The 26,101-nt window shown below is 34.4% G+C and overlaps 1 protein-coding gene across 1 annotated transcript in view; it reads left to right on the forward strand.

Annotated features, from left to right (window-relative positions):
- The window catches only part of LOC114330024 (guanylate cyclase 32E), a 965,459-nt gene that overhangs the window by 623,015 nt on the left and 316,343 nt on the right, over positions 1-26,101 (forward strand). Inside the window, exon 6 of the mRNA XM_050647412.1 lies at positions 10,847-10,958. Coding sequence (XP_050503369.1) covers positions 10,847-10,958 — 112 coding nt within the window. The remainder of the gene's footprint in view (positions 1-10,846; positions 10,959-26,101) is intronic.

Below are 26,101 nucleotides of genomic sequence, written 5' to 3' on the forward strand. Positions count from 1 at the left end.
GTGTTAAAATTCCGTGATCTCGGAAGTAACTTCTGCAATGTGTAGATATTCTGAGGCCAAACAGATATCTTATTGCTCTTTTTTGCAATTTAAAAATAACATTAAATTGAGCAGCTGTACTAGAACCCCAAAAAGGAAGACCATATCGAAGATCAGACTCGAACAACGAAAAATATGTTATTTTAGAAGATGATAAATTGAGTTCCCTTGAGACAGAACTTATTGCACAGCAAGCTGAGGCGAGTTTGTTACTTAACGAATCGATATGAAGGGACAATTTGAGGTTGCTGTCTAAAAAAATACCAAGAAATTTTATAGAATCAACGGTACTGATCTGGCTGTCATTAAGACTTCTTGTTAATAAGATATGGCTTCGTTATAGGATAATGCTACTGTTTTATTTACGTTAAAAGAGAGTAAATTAGAGCCAGACCAGGTCTTTATCTTCAGTATATCCGAAGATATAGTTTCATGAAGAGATGCAATAGTTGAGTTGCTCCAAGTGGTACTGGTGTCATCAGCAAAAAGAAAAATTTTTCCATCGATTTTTAAATTAGTGATGTCATTTATAAAGAAAAGGAATAGAAGAGGACCCAATACTGAACCTTGTGGTACTCCACATACAATGTTTTTGAGACTAGAGTCAGTATCATTTGCTCTAACTAGTTGTTTCCTATTATTCACGTAGGATTGGAACCAAATTAAAGAAATACCTGGAATTCCATAGAAATTTAGTTTTGTAATCAAGATGTCGTGATTTACACAATCAAAAGCTTTGGCATAGTCGCAAAAAACAGTGGCGGTATAGAGATTATTGTTTATTGCTTGGTAAACCTCATGTGGTACAGAAAACATGGCATCAGTGATACAATTATTTGTTAAAAAGCCGAACTGATTTTGTGATAAAATGTTGTTATCAACGATAAAGTACATAAGTCGAGTTTTAATGAGTCTCTCAATAATTTTGGAGAGTACCGGTAGTAAGGCAATAGGTCTATAGTTGCAAGCATCAGATTTTTCTGCACCCTTATGAAGAGGAATAATAATGGCTTTCTTTAGGCACTCTGGAAATTTACCATTTTCGAAGGAATCATTAATTAGAGAGACGAGGATTTCCAACACATTTTCTGTGAGATTAGAGAAATTGTTATAGATAGTCCATCAGTACTACAAGATGATTTGCTTTTGATACTATTGATTGTCTGGATCAGTTCAGAGTTATCGACTGGTTTTAAAAAGAATGAATTCGAGACCTTTCTTGAGTTAGGAAGATAGGAAATGGGATCTTGTTGCGGCAAAATAGTTGATGTTATATTTTTGCTCACATTAACGAAGTAGTCGTTTAGACTTTCAGGATTTGGAAGGGAAAATGATTTAGCTGTGTGAGTTTTATTTCGAAGATCGTTTATTATAGACCAAGTTTCTTTTGCAATACTTTTAGAGCTTCCCAGATGATTTTGATAATAGGCTTTTTTAGCTGATTTGGCAAGTTTTACATATGTTGTCCTGTATTTAGTGATATATTCAGTGACAGAAACATTGGTAGTAAATTTCTTGATGTATAGTAGTGAACGCATATTCTTAGCTGATATGCGAATACCTTTCGTAACCCAAGGTTTCCGATGTTTTGGCTTAATAGGGATTAAAGGAAATGCCTTATTGAAGATGCGGAGAAGCTTATCTAGAAAAACACTGAAATTATAGTCCAGGTCTATATAAGGAAAGTGCTACTCAGAAGTTAAGCATAAATTTTCTGCCAGGGACGAAAAAATTCAGTTTTATAATTTACTAAAAAAATTGAAAATGTAACAATAACTCCTAAATTATGGGATTTAGGCGTATTGGGAACATTACATGAAAACTAATCAGTATTTCTAATGGACTTCAAATTAGATTTCCAGAAAAACGGAAGACTTTAGAAGAATTTAAATACCTCCATAATGTCGGCCGCATCAAAAGACCCTTATGCCTGGTTGCACCAACAGGTTTTAAGCTTAAGACGTGCCTTAAACTTAAATATAAATAATGTAAATCCTTCAAGTATAAGCCGAGCTGGGCTAAGCTGGAGCTTAACCCTTAACCCGGCACCTGCCACGTGGCTTTGCAAGGCGCCAACTGCCACGTGGGGTGCTCACAGCACAACTTAAAAATTTTCTGTGATCAACTTGTTTAAGAAACAAAATAATGTGTTAGTAACACAAGAATATAAAAAACATGTTTTATTAACTTATTAGCCACTAATATGTTATTAAAGTTAAAAAATAAAATGAAATAGGTGTTATAAGCAAATTAGCAAGTACCAAGCCATAATAAATGAAGTCAAGTAAAATATCTAAAAAAATTAAAATTTAGTGAGTATAGAGTCTATATTAATAATTTAAATCACTTATCTCAATAAAAAAAGGTAAATTTGATCTGCTTATCAAAAATACAAATAAAAATTAAAACTTAAAGTGCCAGATGATGACACCCCAATTCGACTTTATAGCTATAAGTTCAGAATGACACTAAATAACCACTTCAAACACTAACACATCTATGCTATATAATATTATAGAAAGCTACTATGACGCACAGCACGGTTACCAAACTTGAAAAACCAAAAATTTGATAAAAATGTGTTATGGAGTGCTGGTAGCACCCCACGTGGCAGGTGCCGGGTTAACGGCTGACGTGGATGTTTCAAGAAGTAGAGACTGGCATGCGGTATGTTATACCGTTGCCTATTCTCCTTTGTTTTTAATATGAGTTTTTCTTATAGTCGGAGAGATAGAAGCGGATTTTGTTCGTGATAAGTAATATGGAAAAACTATACGGGGATATGTTGAATTAGTTGTGTACATGACTTTCACCAACGGCTGGAAACCAGAGTGGGGGACGAGGGTAGTTATAAGGGGTCAAACTCGCGGTTTTTATTATTTTTTTTGTGACGCTCATGATCAAGATAGTGCACAAAAATTTGGGAATAAGTAGATCATGACGTAACTAAGTAAAATCTCTAGGAACGGAACGCTGCGTGGCCGACAAAGGGGTGGGGTAGGGGTGAATATAAACAATATAAAGGGTTTTTGCGACGTTCGTTATTGATATAGTGCACCAAAATTTGGGAATAAGTAGACCATCACATAACTAAGTAAAATCCCCAGATACGGAAACAAGAGTGGGGGACGAGGGTAGTTATAAGGGGTCAAATTCGCGGTTTTAATTAATTTTTTTTTGTGACGCTCATGATCGAGATAGTGCCCCAAAATTTGGGAATAAGTAGGTCATGGCATAACTAAGTAAAATCTCCAGGGGTGGAACGCTGCGTGGCCGACAAATAGATGGGGCAGGGGTAAATATATAAAATATAAGGGATTTTTTGTGACGTTCGTGATCGAGATCCATCCATCCAATGGCACTACAGCCCAAATCGAGCCTTGGCCTCCTTCAATAAGCTTCTCCAATCATTTCGATTTACCGCTGTTCTTTTCCATGTTCGTGATCGAGATAGTGAACTAAAATTTGGGAGTAAGTAGATCATGACGTAACCAAGCAAAATCTCGAAAAGCGGAAACCAAAGTTGGCGATGAGGGTAGTTTTAAGGGGTCAAAATCGCAGTTTGTATTATTTTTTTGTGACGTAGCACAACATTTGTCCGCCACGCAGCATTCCGCCCCTGCAGATTTTACTTAGTAATGTCATGATCTATTTTGACCTACAGGCAAAAGACCACTCAGACGTCCCAGAATGCGATGGAGAGATAACATCCAAGCAGATCTCCGAAAAATGAACATCCCATTTGACCCTAGGTTGATGGAAGGCCGAAGAAATTGGAAGAAAGTTGTACAGTCAGCCAGGATCCACCCAGGGTTGTAGCGCTACGTGATGATGATGAATGTCATGATCTGCATATTCCCAAATTTTGGTGCACTATCTCGATCACGAACGGCAAAAAAACCCCTTATATTTTTATACTCACCCCTGCCTACCGCCCCTTTGTACCCCAAGCAGCGATCCGCCCTAGAGATTTTACTTAGTTACGTCATGACCTACTTACTCCTAAATTTTGGTGCACTATCTCGATCAAGGGCGTCACAAAAAAAATAATAAAAACCGCGACTTTGACCCCTTATAACTACCTTCGGCCCCCACTCTGGTTTCCGACCGGTTGGATAAAGTTATGTGCACAACTAATTTAACGTATCCCCGTATAGACAAGGCGGTTCGTTGTTAAAAATATTCCCATGAGATTTTTTTGCATAATCACAGTCATGAGACATCCCAGAATAAGGTTCAAGAAGTCGTCCACTTGAAAAGTGGTCCAAATTTTTTTAACAATTTTTTTAATCAAATTGCAAAAATCAATATTTTCAATATTTCGGACCATTCGGGACAAAAAAGGTCTCCTATAATTTTCAATAAAGTTGATCGTGTTCGAATTATAAGCAATTTTAAATTTGATAAACGCGAAAATGGCCATTTTTAAGACTTAATAACTCGGTTCAAAATTATTATTATGAAAGTCAGAAAGTGACTAAATCAAATTTAAAGTCCCCCCTACATGATCCTGAAGAAATTTGTGTCATGAATTTATTACTAAGCTGTTATTTTTAATTATTAATAATGAGCGGTAATATCCTATTGACGCAGTTGTAAATGTGAGTGCGAGTGAGATTCGCCATTGGACTGCCTAAATGGCATCTCTTTCGCACCCATCATGGACGGTTGCCTAATACGTGTATGGCGCTCATTATTATTACTTAAAAATAACAGCTTAGTAATCAAATATTGACAAAAATTTCTTCAGGATCTTGTAAGGGGGGATTTAAAATTTGATATAGTCACTTTCTGACTTTCATAGTAATAACTTTTAACCGAGTTATTAAGCCTTGAAAATCGCCATTTTTCGTTTTTTTTTTTTAATTTTAAAATGCTTTTACCTCGAAAACGATCAACTTTAGAGAAAAATTACAAGAGACCTTTTTTTTACAGAACGGTCCAAAAAACCTAAAAAAAATTGTCAGGGCCGAAAATATTGGTTTTTGTGCAATTAGATAAAAAAAATTGTTAAAAAAATTTGGACCACTTTTCGCGTGGGCGACTTCTTGAATCTTATTCTGGTTGTCTCACGAATGTGATTATGTAAAAAAGTCTCATGGGAATGTTTTCTCCAAAGAACCCGCCGTTTTCGCCTTGTCTAGTATAGTTTTTCCATATTACTTATCACGCACAAAATCCGCTCCCAGCTCTTAGTCTATTATATCACTGTATTTGTTTTTTACATCAGCTACGGAATGATTCTTCATACTGCTGTAAAATAAAATACTCCTCCAAATAAAATTAACATTATTTTTTTCAAGAAAATTATGAACGCCTGCATAATATAAAAAAGGTGGAGGTTCTCAAAAAATCTTTTTAAGCTGAATTACAAAAAAACGAGTATAGTAAAATAAAAAATAGTAGAACAATGTTAAAAGTGCATGAAAGTAGAACAACTGGATGAACTTGCAGCCATTCTAATATTCAAAGAATACTGAATGGACTGCTTTAAACTATATACACGTAAATACTGACATGCGGTACATGAAACCGCCAGAAAACTTTACGTCAACGTAGCTAAAAGGCTAAACCTAACTAAAACTGCATGGTTTGGGAGGAGGTACAATTACACACCACTTGAAGGTACACACTAGGGTGGAACGAAAAAGGTAAAAAAAAAATAAAAGAAAAGAAAAATTCTTGTGGCTATCGTTTAAAAGTTGTATCAGGTGATGAAAACAATTGGTGCGAGAGCATTTTGAAATAAAAAAATATGTTGAGGTTCCATATTGGATTTGCAAAATGAAAAAACAAAACAATTATTTTTGTCGAAAAAATCAATATGGCTCTGATCAAATTTCAATGATTGTGTTTTACAAACTAAGTGTGACATTCTAAAGTGCTTTCTCTTTATTCATAATGAACTTAAGTTGACAAAGTATAATAAAGATGCATATATCGCCGACGTCTTGAATGCCGTTGCAACGAAAGTAGAACAAATATGAATAAAAGCTTCTATTTCAACATTATCGCATAAGTGCATACAAGATATGATTAAAAATATTTATACAGAGTACAGTCTTCTTCTTCTTGTGCCACTCCTATCGGAGATTGGAAATCATCAAGGCTACCCTGACTTTGTTTACAGTTGACCTAAAAAGTTCATTAGTGGTGCAGCCAAACCACTCTCTCAAATTCCGCATCCACGACATTCTTCTACGGCCTCGATTCCGTTTTCCTTCTATTTTTCCTTGCATTATATTTTGAAGTAATGCGTATTTATGACCTCTCATCAGGTGACCCAAATACTCGAGTTTACAGAGTATGTATTAAAATCTTAAGCGATAGGTACACAAAATCTCAGCAAGCATCTGATTCATAAATAGAAAAGATTTGCCAGTTTCGAAAGGAGTGTAAAAAGTTATTGAATATCGCGGCTTGCAAGTGCAACATGAGTGGAACTGTGTGTGTGTGTGTGTGTGTGTGTGTGTGTGTGTGTGTGTGTGTGTGTGTGTGTGTGTGTGTGTGTGTGTGTGTGTGTGTGTGTGTGTGTGTGTGTGTGTGTGTGTGTGTGTGTGTGTGTGTGTGTGTGTGTGTGTGTGTGTGTGTGTGTGTGTGTGTGTGTGTGTGTGTGTGTGTGTGTGTGTGTGTGTGTGTGTGTGTGTGTGTGTGTGTGTGTGTGTGTGTGTGTGTGTGTGTGTGTGTGTGTGTGTGTGTGTGTGTGTGTGTGTGTGTGTGTGTGTGTGTGTGTGTGTGTGTGTGTGTGTGTGTGTGTGTGTGTGTGTGTGTGTGTGTGTGTGTGTGTGTGTGTGTGTGTGTGTGTGTGTGTGTGTGTGTGTGTGTGTGTGTGTGTGTGTGTGTGTGTGTGTGTGTGTGTGTGTGTGTGTGTGTGTGTGTGTGTGTGTGTGTGTGTGTGTGTGTGTGTGTGTGTGTGTGTGTGTGTGTGTGTGTGTGTGTGTGTGTGTGTGTGTGTGTGTTTGTACTTGTGATAAAATCAAGAGAAAGTACCACAAAATGAGCGAATTTTTCTTCAAGATCAACGATCCTGTCGAAAAATGGCAATTTGACCAGTGGATATTGCAGCATCTACAGCAATATGGAAGAAAATGGAAAGAACCATAACGGCAAAGGCATGTTCTCAAAAATATCTGACGAAATTGTTCTTAAAGTATGTACCGTTGATTCCTCTAATACTTCCATAAGTAGCAGCTGGTCTAACTCAAATTCTTCTGATGCAGATGATCATGAAGAAGAATTCAGTGCTCCTTTGTCAACAGTTACAGTCCAACCATCTACGTCACAAATACTGCGGCACTTCACTTCATTGCTTATTTAATTGCAATGAGCTACTTCTATGTCATTTAATTCAACAGTTAGATGGACGCACCAGTGGACCACTTGGTTTTTCAGGGCCAATAGGGAAACTTCTGGAACGCTGTGAAGAGAAGGCTGTTGTCTATTTTGTCGCAATAGAAAACAACCTAGCAGTATTATTAGAAACAACAGACCTTAGTACCGATCAGAAGTACTTGTACCAAATCAGTCTAGCAGTTGCTGCGGGAAAATGTCCTATTGATTTGAGCCTTAAAAAACCTGGGAAAATATCACACGCAAGGTGGCTGACAGTTGATAATCGGTTGCTTCGATTGTATGTTGTAACTGAATGTCCCAGCCCCCAATTAAGTCTGTTAGTAAATTTCATCCAGAAAGTGTATGCACCAGTTTGGTTTTGTATAAAACTTTATCCTAGCTGTTCTGATGGTTCAAAACATTTATAGCGAATGATCCATTATTCACGATTTCTACCAGTTGACCAAAGAAAAATAAAGAAAATGTATTACTCGGTATGATGAAAGATGAACGAAAACATATACGGGAGCTAGGACTGCGCAGAGTGCCGAAAGCTAGAGAACGTGAGAAAGAAAAAAGATCCGGAGATTCAAAACACCAATATTAAATTTTAGTGCTGCAGATTATAATGGCTTAATTTCTATTTCTGGATTCAAAGTTACGGCTCCTCCTTTGCTAAAACATATTTCCAATGAAGATGTAAGGGATATGATATGATTGAGTCTGGGAATTACAACAACATAATGGTCTTAAACTGCTCTTGTCATACAAAATCCGTGGAGAGAACTTTTAAGTTAGTAACTGAAGCATCAGTTGCTGTTTGTGGACCAGAATCAAGGGAAGGCTTTATTCGTTCAAGGCTGCAGTCTAGAACTATTATGCCGTTTTTTAACACAAAATCAGACTACCAATCTTAAAATGTGTATTGTATCATAAAACAATTATTTAGATTCAAAGAACTGTTAAAAAATAAATATTTAAAATTATTTTTTTTTGTTATTTTCAAAAATTTAAATTTTATATGGAACCTGAAGATAGGGTCCAATACAAAAAAGATTTCTTACAGTTTTATTATACATCAAAACACAAGTTTTTCGCACTAGCCCCATAAAAAATATTGACTTCGAATTTTTCGTTCCACCCTAGTACACACATCCTGTTCGAAGAAATCTTTTGTAAAAATACTTTTACAACAAAATATATTTTCGGCGAGGCATGGCATACCGCATACCAGTGGTTAAGGGTTAGGACCTGTTAGTGCGACCAGGCTTTACTCACTTACACCTAACGCATTCCAGTTTACAGATGCGTCAGTGTAACATAAGAGCAGCTAGAAATTTTGGATGTGGCTCGATTATAATATGGGGAGGCATTTGCTTTGAACGTCACATAGAATTAACAATACATATTTCGAAGGGGTCCCGGACAGCTAATCGGCATATAAGAGAGGTTCTTGAAGAAAATGTCGTGCCTGTTGTTCCATTAGTGAGACATATGTAGTTTCGTCCTTATACAAGGTAACGTTCGCCCGAACGTTGCTAGAATAACAATGCAATATTTTCAATCAAGTTCTTGATTGGTCAGCTGTCCGTTCAGACCTAAACCCAATTGAGTATGTTTGAAACTACCTAGATAGATGCATGAGTGCCGTTTTCGTCGCTTCAGATATCTTTGATCAATTGAGAAATGTTTTAAGGAGAGAATTGTAAAATTTAAAATTGTAGTACATACGGCCTCTGACAAGAGGCTCTCCACAGAGAATGAGGGATGTCATTAGAGTGAGAGATGCTAATACCAGATACTAAAATGTTCGATTTGTGCTTGAAATTCTTTATTTTATATATTTGTATTTTTAATTATTGTTGAATACTTATTGTTATTTTCATTTTTTTGGCCTGTTAAACTTTGATTTTTCAATTTATTGGAATAAACCACCACCGTTAAATATTCCTACGTTTCATTCCCTATTTCCCTATTCCCTATTATATTATACATTTATGCGATAATTTTTGTGACGAATGTATATCTAGTATTTTTTCTGGTTAAGCCTAAAATTTTCAACAGATACAGACAGAACTTCACCATATAGTCGGAGAGATAGAAGCGGATTTTGTGCATGATAAGTAATATGGAAAAACTATACGGGGATATGTTATGTATGAATTAGTTGTGTACATGACTTTCACCAACGGCCGGAAACCAGAGTGTGGGCCGAGGTAATTATAAGGGGTCAAAGTCGCGAACTTTATTATTTTTTTGTGACGCTCATGATCGAGATAGTGCACCAAAATTTGGGAATAAGTAGGTCATGAGCTAACTAAGTACAATCTCCAGGGGTGGAACGCTGCGTGGCCGATATAGGGGTCGGGGTAGGTGTGAATATCAAAAATATAAGGGGTTTTTTGCGACGTGCTAGATTGAGATAGAGCCCCAAAATTTGGGAATAATAGACCATGGAATAGACCATGACTTAGCTAAGTAAAATCCGCAGAGTCGAAAACCAGAGTTGGGGATGAGGGTAGTTTTAAGGGGTCAAATTCGCAGTGTGTATTATTTTTTTTTTGTGGCCCGGCACAACATTTGGCCCCCACACAGCGTTCCGCCCCTGGAGATTTTACTTAGTAATATCATGATCTACTTATTCCCAAATTTTGGTGCACTATCTCGATCACGAACGGCAAAAAAAAAACCCATATATTTTTATACTCACCCCTGCCTACCACCCCTTTGTACCCCAAGCAGCATTCCGCCCTTGGAGATTTTACTTAGTTGCCTCATGACCTACTTACTCCCAAATTTTGGTGCATTATCTCCATCATGAGCGCCACAAAAAAATAATGAAAACAGCGACTTTTACCCCTTATAACTACCCTCGTCCACAACTCTGGTTTCCGCCTCTGGGGATATTACTTAGTTATGTCATGGTCTACTTATTCTCAAATTTTGGTGCAGTATCTCAATCACGAACGTCGCAAAGAACCCCTTACGTTTTTTATATCCACCCCTGCCCCACTCCTTTGTCGGCCACGCAGCGTTCCACTCCTGGAGATTTTACTTAGTTACGTCATGACCTACTTATAACCAAATTTTGGTGCATTATCTCGATCATGAGCGTCATAAAAAAATAATAAATACCGCGACTTTGACCCCTTATCTTATAACGACCCTCGGCCCCCACTCTGGTTTCCGGCCGTTGGTGAAAGTCATATACACAACTAATTCAACATATCCCCGTATATTTTTTCCATATTACTTATCACGCACAAAATCCGCTCCTAGCTCTTAGACTAATATCATTTCACACTTTAGCAAATTCACAGACACCTACCGATACAAAAAACATTCGATAAATTCTAAATTCTCAAACACGTCGTTAAAACGAAATTCTCCCCAATTGTGTTTTGTAAATGAATACTGGATACCAAGCTGATTATCAATTAAACGCCTGTTTTTTAACGAGTTCATTTATTTTCAGACTACTTGGATCCTTTTTTGCATTACGAAGGATGGGGCAATGCCAGCGACGTAATGGGATTTAGATCGGTCCTGAAACTGACGCCATCTCATCCACGAAATCCAAATTTTAAGTAAGTTTTTTAATATGTTTCTCCTTGGCGTCTTACCACAATAGTTATAGAAGTCGATTCGAAATAACAGTGAATATTAGGGTGGGCCGAAAAAATGTTTTCTGTAAAATAACATCACCTGAGGTCAAAAAAGTTGCGTTGTACTAAAACACAAATTTTAAGCCCAAAATGAGTAGTAAAAAATATTTTTCTCCACTGCCACAAAGGCTCTATATTATTTTAATATAAAACGTCTTTGTGACAGTGGAAAAAATAAAAAAAATTAACTTTTTCAAACACAGATCTTCATATTTTTTTATTATCTAATTTTTGAAACATCAGGGTTATTTATTTTGTACCCCAAAAAAAAGTTTAAATAAAATCTGTATTGTTGTGGCTGATTCATGTATACGTTATATACTAAGGTATACTTTATTTGGGTATGTCGCCACCAAATAATAAATAGACAAAAATTAATTTAGAAAGCTACTTCAAAAAATGCGATGAATTACTCAAATAATATAATATATTATATATTATATGATAGTGTAAAAAAGTTAACACTACCAATCGTTATTTCACTTCTAAAATAAAATAACCTTGGACGTCAACGCTTCTGTACTGAACGGTACTGTCATAAATATAGGGAGTAAAGGATCCATTTAGTCCATTAAAATGTTACATTTAGGTTGCATTTCTTAGAGGAGTCAATTTTATTTTTTTAATGTGTAGGGGGGTTCAGTAGAAGCTTAAGTTCAAGTTTTTGGGGTCGCCACCCTTGTCCCTCGGCCGCCTTTTTTAAAAAAAGTGGTGCAAAGGGTTTTCGTGCTGTATCTTCTAAACTAGCAATCCTACAGAAAATTTAGTTACACACATAAAATGCAGGAAATTAAATTTTCTACAATTTTATATCTATTACTTTTTATCGTCAAGTGACCAACAAAAAAGTTATAAATAAAAATATGAGAAAATTTTGTAAGAAGTTTCCTTTTGGAGGTTATAACTTTTTTTCCGTTCATTTCACAATAAAATAACATCATAGCGATTGTGTAGAGGATTTTTCAATGAACAATTTTAGCTACAAAGTTGTTTAATTTTATTTATTATCTAGGTTTTACAGCGCTCCAATCTTGACCAGATTCTCGAATTCTCATAGGAATACAATAAAAAAAATACTTTTCTATCTATATATTATACTATATTATAGTATATTATATTAGTCTTATAATAGTATATTATATTAGTATATAATATTATATATATATATATATATATATATATATATATATATATATATATATATATATATATATATATACATCCTTCGTACAAAGTCAGTCCATTAGACAAAACAGTTATCCCGAGCCATCGATTTCTGATAGAGTTAGAGGAGTATATCTTTCAAATTTAAACTTAGGTGATATGTGACGTAATGAATTATGAAATATATACTTGACATAGTTTGCAAATAAAAGATTTGTAGAAAAAAAATATATCACCTAAAAATTTCTAACAATCCTGAGCCGATAGCAGATTCATACAAACCCAGTCCATCTTTATACTCCAATAGGTATCCATACGGTAATTCCCGAGCCAGGCAGTGTTGCCGTAATATTAAAACGCGTAAAAAGTGCAGACTTTTAAATCATTTTACATTTGGCCGTTTTCGTCTACAAAACCAACTTCACACTCTCGTCAACAAATTTCACGCCTAGAAATTTTAAATACAACGTACTTAGTTGAAATGGGAAGTAAAAGTTACGAGATTTAAATTAGAACTTGTTCGAGTTACGAGATTTAAATCATAAACTTACTTTTATATACGGGTCATTTGATGTTAATTTATACAAATTTGCATTTTTTATCGTAAAGTATCAATGGAAAACATAATATTTTTGATATATTGATTTTCCATATCAATGGAAAACATTATATGGCATTATAACAAGTTACTTTGATTCAAAACAAGCTTTTGATCAAATTTTATAGCGTAGAAAACGTTAAAATACCGTTTTTTACATTTTTATCCATTCCCAAAATACATCATAATCGATTTGGCTGAAAATTTGCCAACAGATAGACAAAGCATGAAACTTTAGGTGATGAGAAGGATTTGAATTATATTACAATACCAAAAAAGGCACATGCAATATTATAGTCAAAAATATAGGCTTCTACTGTAAGTACAATTAACTCAAAATATCGACCTCACGACAAAAATTGTTAAAAAAAAATTGTAATAATTGTAAATACGATTTATTTGGAACAATTTCAGGTCCTCCCATTTTTGTCGAAAAGTTAAAAATGGCGGAGATATTGAGCAAAACAGGTTCTCCTTTAAAATCAAGATGGCGGCTAACGTAACAGAAGAATTCATTCGTGATTTAAATTTAGGCTACTATTGACTCTCCTAAAGATCAGAAAAATAAAATTTTGGGCAGCTCGGCATTCAAGATCAAATGCTATCCCGACTGGACTAATATATACTTTTGAATCTGATATTACTGCATGTAACTTTTTTGGTATTGTAATATAATTCAAATCCTTCTAACCACTTAAAGTCCTATCTTTTGGCTATCCGTGGGCAAATTTTCAGCCAAATCGATGATGATGTATTTTGGGAATGGAGGAAAATGTAAAAACCGGTATTTTAACGTTTTTTACACTATAAAATTTGATCAAAATCTTGTTTTGATTCAAAATAACTTGTTATAATGCCATATAATGACATTTTTGAGTCCTTTCTATTAAAATATTATGTTTTTCATTGATACTTTACGACAGAAAATGCAAATTTGTTTAAATAAACACCAAATCACTGTAAAATCGCATAAAATAACATTTTGAGAAAAAAGAAGAAGATTTTTTGACCTTAAATATCTTATGTTTACGTCCCGCAGAAGCTATATACCAATTTTCAGACAAATCGGAGATCCAAAATTTTTTGCCTGAGTGATTTGACATGGAATGTACCATACTGATTTTGTGAAGCATACATCTATATTCGTTTAAATACATGGTTTTCTTACTTTTTGCAGGAAAAGTACGACTTTGCTCCCTACAATCAGGTCAGAAAAAGTATACTTTCGGTAAAGGTTGAGGGACATTTTTTTTCATATAATATGTAAAGTTTGCTACCTACTAAATAAACTTAAAAAACACCCTGCTAGTTTTCACAATCATAAACTTGTCAGGATGATAAGTTCCACAATTAAAACTTCCCCTGTTCCAGTGTTCCCATACATCAAAGTTTGTCCGACTAAACACCGTTAAGCTATTAACAAATGTTCAGCATGTTATTAATCAACTTTTTTTTGGCACGCGGGATCCAGGCCTAAAAATTTATTTAAATATAAACAAATACAAGAAAGTCTAACATTGTGGATATTTAAACATCTCGGAAATTATGAAACGTAAGAATAACTGTTTCAATAAATTTTTGTGAATTGTAAATAAGATATGTACCTCCTACCTACAGTTATTTGCTTATTCACATTTTCACAATGGGATTTGTCGGACTGCATTCACTTAAAATTTTACAATAGGTATTATTAGCCATGTTTACGATCCCGACTTAGCCATAAAAAATATCGGTACCTATCCTATGAATCACTTCCTTTAGTTTAGTCCTTTAATAATTTCATAGTTGGAATTATTATACATATTGTGTTATTTTGTACCTAAATAGTTTGTTTTTACAATTGGAATAATAAACAAAAGATCAGCATTTCTTATGTTAAATAATGTTAGTATAAGAATACATAAAATACAACCATGAATATCTGAATAAGTCATTCAATAACTTCTAAAAAATTTAATATAATGTGACTAAATATAGTTTTGTCCAATAAATATCTCCCATTATCGTCAAACGGTACTTTTAAATGTTTTAACTTTATTCTGCTTCTTCTTCTTTAAGTGCCGTCTACCAATCGGTGCGGTGGTTTTGATATCATCATCATTCTCTTTACTCTATCTAGCGCTGCGCTGAAGAGTTCTACAGAACTGCATTTAAACCAGTTCCTTAAAAATTCTTCAACCATGACACTTTCGTTCTTCCAATACTCATTCTGCCTCTTATCTTTTCCTGTAATATCAGTCTTAGCATTTCATATCGCTGTCTCTTCATTACGTGTCCCAGATATTATAAATTTCTTATTTTTATTGTGTACATTATTTCGCATTATTTGCCAAATTCTCGCAATACTTCCGTGTTCGTTTTCTTCTGTGTCCATGCTATTCTAGGCATCCTTCTGTAACACCACATTTCAAATGACTGTAGCTTATTTATATGTTCTTGCTTTAATGTTCAACTTTTAAGTCCATATTGCTGTATCGAGAACACGTAGCATCTCAAAGCTCCTACTCTCAGTTCCAATCCAAGGTCTTTGTTGCAGAAAACTGTTTTCATTTTTACAAACGCACTTCTTGCTATTTCTATCCTGGTCCTTATTTCTGTTGTTTGTTGTTTTGTCATTACTCTATAAAATCCAGGTTCCTAGGTATTTGTATGTATCGACCATTTCTTCTTCTTCTAAAAGTGCCTATCTTCTGGAGATGTTGGCGACCACATTGACCCATCGTATTCTATTTACGGCAGCTCGAAATAGATCAGTTGACGTTAGACCAGTCCACTTCCTAAGATTGGCCAGCCAGGATATACGTCTACGTCCAGGGCCTCTCCTGCCCTCAATCTTGCCTTGTAGAATCAACTGCAGCAGTCGGTATTTTTCATTACGCATAATGTGACCGAAGTAAGCCAATTTTCTGTTCTTTACGGTGTTAATTATTTCTTTGTCTTTTCCTAGCCTCTGGAGAATAGTTATATTAGTTGTGTGGTGTATATATGAGACCCTCAACATACGTCGGTAGCACCACATTTCAAACGCCTCTAACCGTTTTATGGCATCTTCTGTCAGGTCCAGCTTTCAACTCCGTATAGGAGGACACTAAAGACGTAACATCTAAGAATTCTTATGCGTATATTGATACTTAAAGACAAGTTGCAGAGAACTTTCTTAAGACTGTTAAAAGAGCTTCTGGCTTTTTCAATACGAGTTTTTATTTCGTAGCTATGATCCCAAGTATCCTTAATGTTGCAGCCCAGGTAGCATATTTTCTGTACTCTCTCTAGGGGTGTATTGTTTACTGTAACTTGGGCGTTTATGTTGGTGTTTTTACTAATGATCATTATTTTTGTCTTCTTACAGTTTAATTTTAGGCCGTATTTGTTACATGCTTCTACAACATTATCCATGATCCTTTGGAGCCTCTGCGCACTATCTGCCAGCAATACTGTATCGTCTGCATATCTAATATTATTTATAAGTTGTCCATTTACTGCAATACCATCTTCTGATTCGTCCAAGGCCTCTCTAAAGATGTGTTCAGAGTATATGTTAAATAATGTTGGTGACAGTATGCAACCCTGTCGGACTCCTTTTTCAACCGTGAAGATTTCGGACAGTTCATTTTCGAATCGAACTGTTGCTTTTTGTTGGAAATATAAGTTTGAAAGGAGTCTTATATCCTTACCATCGAGTCCTGATGTTTTTAGGATATCGATTAGTTTTCCATGTGGGACTTTATCAAATGCCTTCTTGAAATCTATGAAACATGCATACACATCGTAATTGACATCCCTGGCTCTCTGTATTAGAACTTGCAAGCTGAAAAGTGCTTCCCTCGTTCTGAGTCCTGATCTGAATCCAAATTGAACTTCACTCAGCTGTTCTTCTAATTTGGTGTATATGCGCGAGTGAATGATACTAAGGAGTACTTTAAGTACATGGCTCATCAAACTAATTAATCTATGTTCTTCACATTTTCTAGCGTTGGCTTTTTTGGGAAGTGGAATGAATATTGATAGTAGCCAGTCTTTTGGTAAGTAACCAGTCTCGTATATGTTGTTGAATAACTTCGTAAGAGCTGTAATTTGTTGGGCCTCTAATAGCTTTAAAATTTCACCATGCACCTCATCAGGTCCTGGTGATTTCCCATCTTTAATCCGCTTAATGGCCATAGTTACTTCTTCGTTTGTTATTTCTGGGCCGTAGGGATTGTCTATTTCATACAGACTTCGTGCAGCATCTTCGAATAATTCTTGCATATATTCTTTCCATCTTCTTAATTTATCTTCAATTGTAGTCAAAATTTGACCTTAAACCTCTACGACTATGTATATTTGGGATATGCACCATTTCTATCGGTGCATATCCCAAATGAATGTTTGGTTGTATGTTTTCTTAGTTAGTATCATGTATTTTGTCTTTTTTGTATTCATTTTTAGTCCATTTTCTTCACAGAAACTGTTTGTTTTGTTTAGTAGTAGTTGAAGTTGTTCAGCAGAGCTTGCTATGATAATTATAGTATCATCTGCATATCTTATGTTGTTAATAGATCTCCCGTTTGGTATTATTCCTTCACTATGAGAAAGTAATGCTTTTTCAAAAATGGCTTTACTATATACACTAAAGAGTAATGGAGACATATCACATCCCTGCTTAACTTCTCTCCTGATTTCAATTTCTGGACCGGGTTTGTATCTATTACAATTTATGCTCTTTGATTCCTGTAAAGGTTTGTTACTATTCGGAAGTCCCTTTGGTCTATGTTTTTTGTCTTTATAATTTGTACTAATTGTTCATGTCTTACTTTTTCAAATGCTTTCTCAAAATCAACGTAACAAACATGCACATCTACATTCATATCTATACATCTTTGAGCTAACACATTAAAAGCAAATAACACCTCTCTGATTCTTAGTCATTATTAGATTATTATTTTTAAAAAGACAGCCCTTTATCGAATGTTAATTTGGTTTTACCGACATTTTTGAAAGTAAAAGTAATATCTTGAGTTAAATATGGGTGAGCACAAAAAATACACCCTTGATAAAACTTGCTACTAAAGGTCTCTATATAATTTTTCGTTGGTAGGAACATAAAACTTGAAGCCTTCGAGATGTGGCTATACAGGCGAATCCTAAGGATATCATGGACTGACAAAATAACCAACGAGACCGTATTACGAAGAGTGGGCAAAGAAAGAGAGTTGATGTATACCATTAAAAGGAGAAAGTTAGAATATCTCGGACACATAATGAGAAAGGGCACCAAATACAGATTACTGAAGGTAATCCTTCAAGGTAAAGTATTCGGAAAGCGAGGAATTGGGAGAAGAAGAATATCATGGTTAAAGAACCTGAGGAAATGGTTCTCCACAACAACAACTAATCTATTTAAAGCATCAGTTAATAAAATAATTATAGCCAGAATGATCGCCAATATTCGAAACGAATAGGCACTAAAAGAAGAAGAAGGAACATAATCCATATAATTATCTACGTATAATTACATAATCGACATAATTATCCGCCAATGAGGAGGCTGAAAAGAAGAATGTGGAGAAAATCGACAAATCTGAATTACTGGTTTTTACTCGTATTTTAATTTTGATGTACATTGTAATTTTGTTGTAAGGTTTGTAAATTGTTTATATTAATATTTTAGAAGATGGTGTGTTAATTAAGCATAACATAAGATTCTTAAGTTTAATCCATTTGCAACAACTCTCAATAAATATATTAGCTATTTTCGAGGTGAACATTTTTTACCCACCCTTGGGCATACATGGAACCTAAAAAATGTTGGGCGTTGAAGGGTTAGAGCAAATGCCGTATTGGAGAGTATTGTGTACAAAACGAGCACAGAAACACTCCTCGCATAATATTACACTATCTTCACATTACATATTATAACACAAGGGCTTCACACTATACTGATTTTGGCCGATAGTAGAAAATACAACGATAGGTATCAAGGAAGACTTTATTAGACTGTAAAATACCGCAAAACAAATAGGCCTCCGAATAAATAAGAATAATACAAAATTTATGGCTATAATACGAACGGAACAGTGAGACAGAATATTAGAGTAAAACGTTACAATGGACCAGTACAACTTTAAAAGGGTTCATTAGTTTAAACATTTGGGAGCTACGATCAGCTCTGTCAACATCATTACTCATAAACAGATATTAAAGACAAGATACAAAGTGCAAATCGTTGCTGGTTTGCGTTACAAAAAATAATAAAATCCAAAAATGTATCCGGCTGTACAAAATAAGAATCTACCGTTCGGGCCTATAATGACGTATTCCTGTGAAACATGGACAATGACAAAACAATACGAGAACTGCTTAAAAATCACAGAAAGAAGAATTCTTACAGGAATATATGGAGCAGTTAAAGATGACACCAGAGAACTGTACAAAGTGGGAACCTACCAGCACTTATATGACTAACCAGATATACCTAGTTAAAATAATAAAGTCACAAAGATCGGTCGGACATGACAAGAGACGAGAGCATTGTATCGCCACATTCTCAACATTTTACAAGAATTAATTACTTTTCCAAACTATAATCTACGTTAAAATTAAGACAGCCAATTTGTCTGTAAAAAAGTGACAAAAAACAAAAGAAAATATACCTTATACGACATTATAAAACAAAATAAAAATATCTCAAAATATCTCTACATTAGTTTCTTAATTTTGTTCTCTTTAAAATTTGGAACTCAATTAAAGAATATTGTTCTTTCTACTATAATTTACAATAAATATACATTTTATGAAAATCTGTTATGTATTCCAAATAACCAGAATCCATTTAAACTTAAGAACGACAAATTTATCATTGTATTGTCACTCCCTCGGGTCGACCGTTTCAATAATATCCTTTTTTTACCTGACGTGACACGAAACGATATACTGTATTGATAGTTACAACCAACGCTGTTGCCACTTCTGTTGGTTCGGAATTGCTAATTTTAAGACATATATACAAATAGATGCAACAGCGCTTGTATATAATTTTAGGCGGAATTAGTTGGAACTAACAAAACAATCCTTCGTACAATGTGGAGCCACTTGACTTCAGTTTTGCCTTGCACTTTTTGACTATATGTGGCTCAAATATAGGCATGTTGGTATCATTTGCAGTAGATAATGCCATACTCTTTCATTTTCTTCCGCAATAGTCAATAAAATATGCAAATTGATGTAGAAAACTGCGAGAAACAATCCGGAGCCACGTATATGGTCTCACATTGTTTCACTGGTCTGACATTGTTCATTCATTTACCTATTACTGGACTGACTTTGTATGGAAGCGGAATATATATATATATATATATATATATATATATATATATATATATATATATATATATATATATATTAGTATATATAATATTATATTATAGTATATTATATTAGTCGAGCAGCAGCAATCTTTATGCCGACCACGAAAATCGAATTTAAGGTGAATGACCAATTTTGGTCTATTTTTATGTTTTAGAGGTCGCTGAATCCGAATATGAAGTTTATTTTTATCTAGATTTGGTGGAACATGTTCAAAAATCAAATTTTGTACAAAAATGCCGAAAATCAATTTTAATGATTTTTCAAATTTACCTCGCTGTATCTTTGGTCGCTGTAAATATTTCCTTTTGAAAATTTTACTGTTTAATCTCTGCAGTATTTAAATAACAATAGAATTTGTCCTAAATATTTAGACACATCTAAAAAGGAGTTGTTAGTTTTTAAACATTTTGTCATCATATTTTGTTAGTTTCATGTTTACTTAAAAAAATTGAATGACAAACCTTTTAGTTTATAATTTTAACCAACACAACAATAAAATATAATTCATGAAGAAGTTTTTTGGAAAATTTTAAGTTAAAACATACAATAGGAAAAAAGTTATGTTACTTCATAAACAAGCGGCACACCCCAAAAAACGCTTATATCTCGAGATCCTGACCACGGTGTGGTGAATGGCTAATTTTTATCATACTTTATGACTTTGATAACAAAAATTCGTTTTTTGCTCTTCTTTAGAATTTTGCAATATGCGGTTGCGTCATTCTTCTTCTGAATCGGCGAATTTGTCCTCAAACAACTTCTTGGGCCGTTTCTAAATATGCTTCGGGTTATAAGTTTTATAGTGAGGAGAAAGGTCAAAATTAGGTTAATAATAGCATATGAATGTTAAAATCATAATATATTGTATGAATAAAAAATATATATAGATAGAAAATAAGCCTAACTTTTGTTTTTATTATATCCCTATGGGCATTCGAGAATCTGGTCAAGTTTGGAGCGCTGTAACACCTATATAAATAAATAGAATTAAACAAAGTTATAGGGGAAATTGTTGACTGAAAAAGCCTCTATAAAATTTCTATATTATTTTATTTTAAAATGAACTGAAAAAAGTTATAACCTCCAAAAGGAATCTTGTTAAAATTTTTTTACATATTTTTTTTTATATCTTTTTTGTTGGACACTTGACGATAAAAAGTAATAGAAATAAAATTGTATAAAATTTAATTTGCTTTATTTTAGGTTTAATTAGATTTTCCGTAAGGTTGGTAGTTTACGAGATATAGCGCAAAACCCATTTGCACACCATTTCCCAGATGGCGGCCGGGGGACAAGGGTGGCGACCCCAAAAACTTAAACTTCTACTGTTCCTCCATATACATTGAAGAAATAAAAATAAAATTGACTCCTCTAACAAATGCAAGGTACGGCTTAAAAAATGTAACATTTTAATGGAGTAATTATATTGTTACCTACTGGAGAATAAAATTGAAAGGTCCCTCAGTGGTTTGTCTGCCAATAGGTTGCCTATAATTAATCTATTTGAACAACTGGATAGAAGTACCAGTGGACCACGTGCATTTTCAAGCCTCTTGGAGAACGACTGCATGCTTGCGAAACTCTATCTTAGCTTCATTTTCAAAAACAGAATCATCAGCTGAGGAATTCCGCAGTGACGATCTTAGTACATATCAGGAATTCCTGTACGATATTTGTCAAAACAGAAAGTGGTGTTTGTTCAGAACAACTTTCTAATAGATATCCTGGGAAAATGGTTTATTCTCGTTGGCTTACCACTGCTTCCCGTATCTTTCGGTTATAAATATGTAGTAATCGGAAACCCCTCGGAAAATTTACAAATACTAAGCCATTTTATAATAAAAGTGTATGTGTCCATGTGGTTTTGCATTAAGACTCAACCATCATGACTTTATGGTGCAAGACATATATTAAAGACTATAAGACTCTGCGAGCAGACCTCTTCTTACTACCAGAATTAAAAGATTTAGTCTACAAAAATATTCAAGGAAAGGGATACTTTGGCAGTCCAGAGAATATTATTTTGATTATGCTATTTGGTGAACGCAAACTCATAAGACAACTGGGATTTTAAACAATTTTTAAAAGGATATAATTAATTTACAAAGATAAGCGATATTTCGTAGTAACAGAATTATTATTTTTGCGCTAAGGAATACTTTGAGATTATCGACTGTCAGAAAGTTTTATGAACAGAGCCTCGTGTAGCTATGAAGCTATCAAAAGACCAACTAGGTTTAGCACAATTTAATTTTTTGTATGCAAAAGAAATCTACCATACAAAAAATATAGTTATTTTGAAAAATCCCTAGTTTTATATAGCTCTGTGGTATGTAGTGGGAAAAATTATTTATCGGCCAAAATACATACTATGATGGCAGTTATCTTATCAAATAGGTTTTTTGGCACAGGAGACCATAATGAATTGAAAAAAAAAACGATTTTGACATTTATTAGATGATTATATTTTTTCGTAAAAATCTCTTTCTTATACAGCTCTGTGGCAGTGGAAAAAAATAAAACTAATTATAAAACAAAACACTGTGAAGTAAGTTATCTTATCATACATATTTTCTGGGGTCAGGAAACTTAATTAAAAGAACAAAATAAAAACACACTACTCAACGGCCCACCCTAGTGAATATACAGTGGAACCCCGACAAGTCGGCCTTCGATAACCCAGAATTCCGGCTAACCTGGGCCGATTTTTATCAAACAAACATTTCAACAATGAAAATGTATGTAATATAATATTTGAGAGATAATGTGTACTTGTGTAATTTGAATTATGTGATAGTAAAAAGGACTCATGGCACACGGCGGAAGAGCGACGTTCATTTGCTCGGATTATCGGAAACAGCAGGCACCTGTAGTATTCCTTTATGTATTTCAAACTGTCTTAGTTTTAAAAGAAAGATGAAGTTTTTCAATCCTAAAAGCAACATTAATGATATTGAAAATATTAAAAATATTAATAAAAGATTTTTAAATTGAAAAACTTATTGGTACATTTACCTGGTGATACCTCCAAGGCTTCTACAATTTGCAAGCCAAATGGATGCTGCAGTGAAGACAAGGGGAAGGAATTCGACACTATGCAATTCACATTCCCCGTCTGCAGCTTGGTAAAGTTCCAACGGAAAATGCACCTAGTTACTCTACGGAGTAATACGAATATAAAATAAAAATTTATACCATTTTTATTATTCAGTTGCAATGCGAAGGCAAAACAATCTTACTTTTCAATTAGAATACGGAGTGCAATCCAGCTCTCTGAATCGCGATTTTCGATTCTTATTGGAATCTCATCGGAGAGCGCAGGCTCGTTCTCCATATCCTAACTGACCAACACCGAGAGCTTTTCCCACACATTGCAACCGAAACAAAAACGATTTTTAAATTGAAAAAGTTATTGGTACATTTACCTGGTGACACCTCCAAGGCTTCTACAATTTGCAAGCCAAATGGATGCTGCAGTGAAGACAAAGGGAAGGAATTCTTCAGACGGGGGATGTGAATTGCATAGTTGGAAGCCTTGGTGTCACCAGGAAAATGTACCAATAAGTTTTTATATTTAAAAATCTTTTAGTAATAATTTTAATATTTTTAATATTATTAATGTTGCTTTTAGGATTGATAAAAACTTCATCTTTCAATTGCCAGATGACGCTAGTCACCTACCCTATTTGTTTCGGTTGCAATGTGTGGGAAAATCTCTCGGTGCTGGTCAGTTAGGATATGGAGAACAAGCCTACGCTCTCTCCGATGAGATTCCAATAAGAATCGAAAATCGCGATTCAGAGAGCTGGATTGCACTCCGTATTCTAATTGAAAAGTAAGATTGTTATGCCTTCGCATTGCAACTGAATAATAAAAATGGTTTACATTTTTTTTATATCTCTTAGTATTGTTTAAAAAAGAATAAAAGCTATTTAAATAATTATTTTTTAAACAATGGTCTTAGTCTGCACCGTTCTTAATATAAGATCGTTCCGATTGTGACTGTATTGTGTGTAGTACAGTCTTGTATTTTTCGCTTCCGTTCTGTAATCGTGCTTCAGATAGATTTGTGTTCGCCTGTATTTTTGTCTACGTAATGGCAACAAAACGTAAAAATGTTGTAGTGACATTGGAAAAGAAAGTAGAAGCATTAGGTAGGTTTGATAAAGGCGAATCTTTCAAAACAATTGCAGCATCATATGGTGTCTGTACATCTACAGTATTGGATTGGAAGAACAATATAACGAAAATCCAGGAATTTTGTTTCAAAATTATAACAAAAGACAGTTTGGGCAATCGGTGCAAAGCTAATAAAGCTAAAAATGAGACTCTAGACGACGCTTTGTATGTGTGGTTTTTGTGCGGAACGCGAAGCGTCGTTTACCGGTGTCTGGACCAACTCTATACTCTATATATTATAACTGTACCTAATTTAGATGTGTAATGTGCATATATGTATATTTCATGTCATTTCAATTATAACGGAGTTTATTTGTAAGTATACCATGTTTTATTAATTTTTACCATATTCTCGGACTAACCCGGATTTTCGATAACCCGGATCGGCTGCGGTCCCGATTAATCCAAGTTATCGAGGTTCCACTGTACTATGATAGACTAAGAGCCGGCATGCCACTTCGTAGGTGAAGTTTGCTAATTATTTTAGGCGCTATAAGAGTATAACAACTTAAATAGTAGAACCTAAACGAAAACGTATGAGCACTATATGTCGTCACTTTTTAGTGGCACGTGCGTCGACAGTGACGCAGAAACTTTCCATTTATAGACTGGAAAAATAAATTAACACGTTGATGGACAGTGCGTCAAATGTATAAGCAAGTGTTGTGACACTATATGAATTTTGCACAATAGAATAGCGAAATTGCTGAATTTATTTTAGAGCTTATAGTTTATGGAAAAAATAAGTTTTTTAACATTTTTGTAAATATGTGGATGACGACCATAGATGTCGTGTTATACTTCATATGCATCTGTAGATGTAATCTACCGATAGGTTGTCACAACTCGTTATTTTAAAAATGACGTCTATGGACGTTGTGTCACATTACATCAATGGGAATTGGACGTATATAGACGTTATGTCCGTCAACGTGTTAAAAAGTACACTCCCTAACTCCCAGAACTAAAGTTCTATGTGATTAAAAGATAAAACGCAGAAAAATTTTAACTCACCACCTCCTTTCGCCTACCCCACAAATAAAAACGTCATTTGTTGTTTTTATTTTTTTTTTAGGTGAGATGCAATAAATTTTAAAATTTTAAGAAATTCGCACGCATATTTGGGGTTTTTACAAAACATACCTATTTTTTATACGACCGTAGTTTACCTACTGAACAGCAAAAAAATTTCTGTTTTTAAAAAAACTGTATAACTTTATTTAGGAGATGGGTGCAGGTCGATGTTTTTTTTATAATTTGTGTATTTTCTCAAACACTATATTTCTAATTTTATTTAGAATTTCTCTGTAAGATTCGCCACCTTAAAACATTCAAAAAACTGTTTTTATGGAATTTTTGGGGGTTTAAAGGTGTTTTTCCCATTTGTGAATATTCTAAAGGACTCAATTACTTCAATTTACACATCTTCTTTTTTTTATATAGACATGAATCTGTCTGTTTTTCAATGTGCCTCCAGTAAGTTGTCATTCCATCTCTTTCGTGGTCTTCCCACTGATTATCATCCTATTGGGGAACCGTCTCTCGCCGTCCTTACTACTCTATTTGTTGTCATTCCGCTTATGTGATCGTTCCATTCTACTCTTCTGTTTTTCACCCAGTTATTAATGTTGTCCATCTTGCATCTCCATCGTATATCTGCACTTCTAGCTCTATCCCATATTGTCTTACCATCCATGTTTCGCAATGTTTTCATCTCTACTCTTTCTAGCATTTTTTTCCTTTCCGTATCATGTCGTGTTTCTGCCGAGTATGTCAT

Source organism: Diabrotica virgifera, chromosome 1 (assembly GCF_917563875.1).
Source record: "Diabrotica virgifera virgifera chromosome 1, PGI_DIABVI_V3a".
NCBI lineage: Eukaryota > Metazoa > Arthropoda > Insecta > Coleoptera > Chrysomelidae > Diabrotica > Diabrotica virgifera.